Source organism: Galeopterus variegatus, unplaced genomic scaffold, assembly GCF_000696425.1.
Source record: "Galeopterus variegatus unplaced genomic scaffold, G_variegatus-3.0.2 Scaffold2244, whole genome shotgun sequence".
NCBI lineage: Eukaryota > Metazoa > Chordata > Mammalia > Dermoptera > Cynocephalidae > Galeopterus > Galeopterus variegatus.
The window spans coordinates 4,658-11,469 of record NW_007728355.1 but is presented as its reverse complement, the minus strand read 5'-3'; the positions used below and the strand labels follow the sequence as shown (position 1 = coordinate 11,469).

At 39.4% G+C, this 6,812-nt stretch overlaps 1 protein-coding gene across 1 annotated transcript in view; it reads left to right on the top strand.

The window, feature by feature from the left end:
* Positions 1–6,216, top strand: part of LOC103597236 (ras guanyl-releasing protein 3-like) — a gene marked incomplete at its 3' end in the record, with an annotated part of 45,610 nt that extends 39,394 nt beyond the window's left edge. The window contains exons 9-10 of the mRNA XM_008581058.1: positions 3,696–3,812; positions 5,941–6,216. Coding sequence (XP_008579280.1) covers positions 3,696–3,812; positions 5,941–6,216 — 393 coding nt within the window. The remainder of the gene's footprint in view (positions 1–3,695; positions 3,813–5,940) is intronic.
* Positions 6,217–6,812: the final 596 nt, after the last annotated feature.

Here is a 6,812-nt window from a genome sequence, read left to right as displayed (position 1 = left end):
ATCCATGTTGCTGTAAATGGCAGAATTTCATTCTTTTTTATGGCTGAGTAGTATTCCATTGAGTATCTATACCACATTTTTCTTGTCCAGTTGTCTGTCAATGGACATTTAGGTTGGTTCCGTATTTTAACTACTGTAAATAGAGCTGTGCAGGTATCCCTTCGACATGATGATTTCTATTCCTTTGGGTACATATTCCAGCAATGGGATTGTTGGATCATATGGCAGCCAACATAGTGTTGAGGAACCTCCATAGTGTTTTCCATAATGGCTGCACTAATTTACAGTTCCACCAACAGTGTAGGGGGGTTCCCCTTTCTTCTCATCCTCTCCAGCATTTTTTATTCTCTTTTTGATCATAGCCAGTCTAACTGGGGTGTGATGATATCTCAGTATGGTTTTAATTTGCATTCCCCTGATGATTAGTGATGTTGAGCATTTTTTCATGTGTCTTTTAGCCATTTGCATATCTTCCATTGAGAAATGCCTGTTCAGCTCCTTNTTTTCATGTGTCTTTTAGCCATTTGCATATCTTCCATTGAGAAATGCCTGTTCAGCTCCTTGGCCCATTATTTAATTGGGTTACTTGTTTTTTTACTGTTAAGTTGTTTGAGTTGCTTGTATATTCTGGACATTAATCCCTTGTCGAATGCATAGTTTGTAAATATTTTCTCCCATTCTGTTGGTTGTCGTTTTGCTCCGTTAACTGTTTCTTTTGCTGTGCAGAAGTTTTTTACTTTGATATGATCCCATTTGTTTATTTTCCCTTTTATTGCCTGTGCTTTTGGGTCTTGTTCACAAAGTCTTTGCCTAGTCCTATTTCCTGAAGTGTTTCCCTTATGTTTTCTTTTAGCAGTTTTATAGTTTTGGGTCTTATATATAAGTCTTAATCCATTTTGAGTTGATTTTGGTATATGGTGAGAAGTACAGGTGTGGTTTCACTCTTCTGCCTATGGATGTCCAGTTTTCCCAGCACGTCTTATTGAAGAGGCAGTCCTTTCCCCAATGTATGGTCCTGTTGCCCTTGTTAAATATCAGTTGGTTGTAAGTATGTGGGTTGATATCTGGGTTCTGTATTGTGTTCCATTGGTTTGAGCGTCTGTTTTCATGCCAGTACCATGCTGTTTTGGTTACTAAACAAAACAGAATAGAACAAGGTAGAATAGTTTGAGGTCAGATGGTGTAATGGCTCTGACTTTATTATTTTTTTCTCCAGATAGCTTTGGCTATTTGGGGTCTTTTTTCATTCCATATGAATGTTAGGATTGTTTTTTATACTTCTGTGAAGAATGTCATTGGTATTTTGATGGGGATCACACTGAATTTGCAGATCATTTTGGGTATTATGGACATTTTTGCAGTGGTGTTTCTTCCAATCCAAGAGCATGGAATGTCTTTCCATCTTTTTGTGCCCTCTTTAATTTCTTTCAGCAGTGGTTTGTAGTTCTTATTGTAGAGATCTTTCACCTCCTTGGTTAAATTTATTCCTAGGTATTTTATTTTTTTGGTGACTATTGTAAATGGGCTTGCTTTCTGGATTTCTTTTTCTGCTCATTGTTGGAGTATAAAAACGCTCCTGATTTTTGAATGTTGGTTTTGTGTCCTGCAACTTTACTGAAATCATTTATCAGCTCTAAGAGTTTTTTGGTAGTCTTTAGGTATTTCTCTGTATAGGATCATCTGCAAACAGGGACAGTTTGACTTCATCTTTTCCAATCTGCATGCCCTTTATTTCTTTCTCTTGCCTGATTGCTCTGGCTAGTACTTCTTTTTTTTTTGTCCTTTTTGAGACCGGCCGCACCGCGCTCAGCCAGTGAGCACTGTGAGCGCACCGGTCATCCCTATATAGGATCCGAACCTGCAGCGGGAGTGCTGCTGCACTCCCAGCACTGCACTCTCCCGAGTGCACCACGGGCTCAGCCCTCTGGCTAGTACTTCTAATACCATGTTAAATAGGGGTGGTAAGAGTGGGCATTCTTGTCTTGTTCTTAAGGGAAAGGCTTTCAGCTTTTCCCCATTCAGGATGATATTGGTGGTGAGTTTGCTGTATATGGCTTTTATTGTGTTGGGATATTTTCCTTCTATACCTAACTTGCTGAGAGTCTTTATCATGAAAGGATGTTGAATTTTGTCAAATGCTTTTTCTGCATCTATTGAGATAATTGTATGGTTTTTGCCCTTGATTTTGTTGATGTGGTGTATCACATTTATTAACTTGCATATATTGAACCATCCTTGCATCCCTGGGATGAATCACACTTGATCATGGTGTATAATTTTTTTGATGTGTTGCTGTATTCTGATTACTAATATTTTGTTTGGGATTTTTGTGTTTATGTTCATCAGAGATATTGGCCTGCAGTTTTCTTTTTTTCTTGTATCTTTGTCAGGTTTTGGTATCAGGGTGATGCTGGCCTCATAGAATGAGTTTGGGAGAATGGCTTCTTTTTTAATATTTTCGAATAGTTTGAAGAGAATTGGTATTAATTCCTCTTTAAAAGTTTGGTATTATTCAGTAGTAAAGACATCTGGTCCTGGGCTTTTCTTTGTTGAGAGACTGCTGATTACTGCTTCAATCTTGTTGCTTGTTATTGGTCTGTTCAGGTTTTCTGTTTCTTCTTGGTTCAGTCTTGATATCTTGTATGTGTCCAGAAATTTATTCATTTCCTCTAGATTTTCAAATTTGTTGGTGTATAATTGTTTATAATAGTCTCTAATAATTCTTTGTATTTCTGTGGTATAGGTTGTAATGCCTCCTCTTTCATTTCTGATTTTTGTTATTTGGGTCTTCTCTCTTCTTTTTGTAGTTAGCCTAGGTAATGGTTTGTCTATTTTGTTTATCTATTCAAAAAAACAACTTTTTATTTCATTGACCTTTTGTACCATTTTGGGGGACTCTGTTTCATTTAGTTCTGCTCTGATATTATTTCTTTTTGTCTAGTAATTTTGGGATTGGATTGTTCTTGTTTTTCTAGTTCTTTGAGGTATAGTGTTAGGTTGTTTATTTGAAATCTTTCTATTCTTTTGATGTAAGCATTTATTGCAATAAACTTCCCTCTTTGTACTGCTTTTGCTGTATCCCACAGGTTTTGGTATGATGTGTTTTTATTTTTATTAGTTTCAAGAAATTTTTTGATTTCCTGTTTAATTTCTTCTTGAACCCATAGGTCCTTCAGGAGCATGTTGTTTAATTTCTGTGTATTTGTGTAGTTTCCAGAGCTTTGCTTGTTATGGATTTCTAGCTTTAATCTGTTGTGGTCTGAAATGATGTTTGTAATGATTTCAATTTTTAAAAATTTGTTGAGACTTGACTTGTGACCTAAAATGTGGTCAGTACTGGAGAATGTTCCATGTGCTGTTGAGAGGAATGTATATTCTTTAGTTGTTGGATGAAAAGTTCTGTAAGTATCTGCCAAATCCAACTGGTCTAAAGTGTAGTTTAAATTCTGTGTTTCTCTGTTGGTTTGTTGCCTACATGATCTGTCCAGTGTTGAGAGAGGTGTGTTCAGATGCCCAACTTAATTGATATATTTTTATTTTTCTAGTGGATTCTATTTATGCTTCATTTTAAATTGATGTTAATTTTTCCTAGGTCCTTGTTATTAAAATTGTGCATGCATTTACCTATAATTCAGAATGTCCAGAATAATTTAAAAGATTCTTACAAAGTATTGATGTTAACATTTTTATTGCAGAAGCTCCTTCAGCTCAAAAATTTTAACACCTTGATGGCTGTGGTGGGAGGCCTTAGTCACAGTTCCATTTCACGCCTCAAAGAGACCCATTCTCATCTTTCTTCAGAAGTTACAAAGGTACAGTGGATTTGATCCTAATCCCAATTTAAAAATCCATTTGTATATTCTTTAGGTTTAGTATACTCCACTTGGTATAGGAAGGCTTTACTCTTAAACCAGTTATAAGTTATACATGGGGACAAAGTATCAAAGGGAGTAACCACACCAGCTGAATTCACCTGGAGAAACAGGTTGGAGGTGGTGATACGTGTCCCAGTAAGAATGCTTTGACATACCATTAACATACTGTAGTTGTAAATATTCAGCAAATATTTATTTGGTGCTTACTGTGTGATAGGCACTGTGATACACACAGAGGGTCCAAGATGAATAAGACTTAAATAGTTCCTACCCTACCCTACTGAAATAAAGTCATCAAATGACTACTCTATTCATAACACTGTGCTTGTATAGAAATCCTCAGATTTATGACGGAGTTGTTAGGAAAGAAAATACATTTAAAAAAAAAAATGATCACTTCCTAAACTAAGCTTTTCTGCCATATTTCTTTCCAGACCACAATAATAATCTTCTTCCTTACTGAGCAAAAAGAAGTATTTCATTCTTATGAAAAGATTCTCTTGAAAGAGTGTACTTTGGGGCCGAGCCCGTGGCACACTTGGGAGAGTGCGGCTCTGGGAGTGCAGCAGCGCTCCCGCAGCGGGTTCGGATCCTATATAGGGATGACCAGTGCGCTCACAGTGCTCAATGGCTGAGTGCGGTGCAGCCGGTCTCAAAAAGGACAAAAAAAAAAAAGAGTGTACTTTGCTATTTTAATAAGGACACTTTCAGCTGTAAGTTGAAAAAGAAAAAGAAAAAAATTCCAAATTTATTAAACCACAAGGAAATGTATTGTCTAATGTACCTGGGAAGTCCAGAGGCAGAGCAGACTCCAGGTGTGGTCTAATCAGAGCTCTTGCTCAGTCACTGTGCCTTCCTCTGAGAATCAGGGTTGGTTGGTTGGTTTCATCAGACTGGCTTCCCTCCTGATTGGGCTGTCTGCAGCAACACGAAAATTTTGCTCCCTTGCCATAAAAATTGGAGATAGATTTCTCGCTTCAGCCCTGCCCCCATGGAATTAAAGACCTTCTTTTTGGACATTGGGTCATCTCCAGTCATATGTCCACCCCTGGACCAATCACAGTTGCCAGAGGAATACAATGTACTGATTGGCTGAACCCTGTGTTCCTGAACCAATCATAAACCAGAGGAAGGGAATTACCATGATGGTAAATCAGAACCCATCTTGGTCCTGGGGAGGAAAGAGCTCCCTCTGAGTCACATGGGCTGCTTTGGGAAAGAGTAGATAGATCAAAATTGGGATCTGTTAGGAAGGTCTGCTTGCTGTTGAGCAACCAACAATAACTTGTCCATATAAACAAGAGGAAGTGAGCTGTACAAAGTACCACTGTCTGACTTTAAACTCTGCACTCATTCCAAGTGTAATGAGATTCATTATGTAAGTGTTTTATTTCCTTTTAGCTTTGTACTAAATTTCAGGTTAAAAGAAAAAGCAAATTTTAAGTGTTGTGAAGCATAAGAATCTGACAGAAGCTCACAGAGGCTTGGAAGCACTGGTGTGTGTCTTTTAAAATTATTTATCTGAATTCCTCTTTCTTATAGAAAAGTAAACTGAGGCCCCCGAAAGTGAAGTGACTTGCTTAAGGTTACCCTTCTAGTTAGTGAGGAGCCCCAAACCACAGCTATCTCACACCTCAGTGTGACTTTCCCTAGCCCATGCTGTCCCAGATTAACCTTCAAGTAATATCTGGAATGCAACTTTCTTGAACAACTGGGAAATTTTAAGATGCTACATGCTTGAATTTGTGGGTTGTAGTATTTTCATGAATTACAAAATACTTAAGTATACATGATGCCATTTAACATCCCAACATCCCTAGTAGGTAGGCAGAGGTGCAGGCTAGTTCCATCTTATAGCAGAATAGAACAGGCTGTCCAACTCATAGCCAAGCCTGGTATGTTTTTTTTTACCTTTCTTTTTCCTGGTTAATGTTCCATGCATCGACGTTGGTGCAATTGATACTTCTCTCAGTAGCTGAAGAATTTCCCAGCCACACATTGCAGGGCCTGGGGGAGAAGAGAAGGGAAGGCTGTTTGAAAATTCTACTTTTCCATCTGTTCCCAGAACTGGAATGAAATGACAGAGTTGGTCTCCTCCAACGGCAATTACTGTAATTACCGCAAGGCCTTTGCCGACTGCGATGGCTTCAAAATCCCCATCCTTGGAGTACACTTGAAAGACTTGATAGCAGTCCATGTCATTTTCCCAGACTGGACAGAGGAGAACAAAGTGAACATTGTGAAAATGCACCAGCTCTCCGTTACCCTGAGTGAACTGGTCTCCCTGCAGAGTGCCTCTCACCACTTAGAACCCAACATGGATTTGATCAACCTGCTCACCGTGAGTGCCAAGGGGCTGAGTTTATGCTAAGTAACTCTTCTGCACCTTACTTTGCGGGGGACATAGAAGACGTGTGCCAGCACACTTTGGGGAAGATTGATTTCAGGGTTAGTAGATGGGAAGAAATCTCAAAGAATGAGGGAAAAGGAACCCCATACCCAGAACCAGCATGATGCGAGACTGTAATCTAAGAGCAAAGAAATTACCTTTGTTTGGAGGGGCCCAGTCTTTGCCCACACAGCTCCCACTCCTGAAGTTTTTAGAGACTCCTCCAAACCCATCCTCAGCCCCCCTCTCCTTTACAACACCTGTTCAACTAATCACCTCCTTCTATGTGTCCCCAAATGGTCTGCTTCTCTTTATCCTCACTGCCCTGCTTTAGTTGAAGCCTGGACTAAATGGAAGGACCTCCCCCGGGATCTCCCTGGCCCACCACCAACTTCCCCAAACCGCCAGGATGTAGTCCCCAGCCTGGCATTTGAGGCCCATCAGGACTCAGTCTCTGACCATCAGTCCTTGTTTGTCATCACCCTCTCCCACGTCACCCAGCCTTTGAGGGATATTGGTCTTCTCGTACTTGCCGCCATGAAATGATG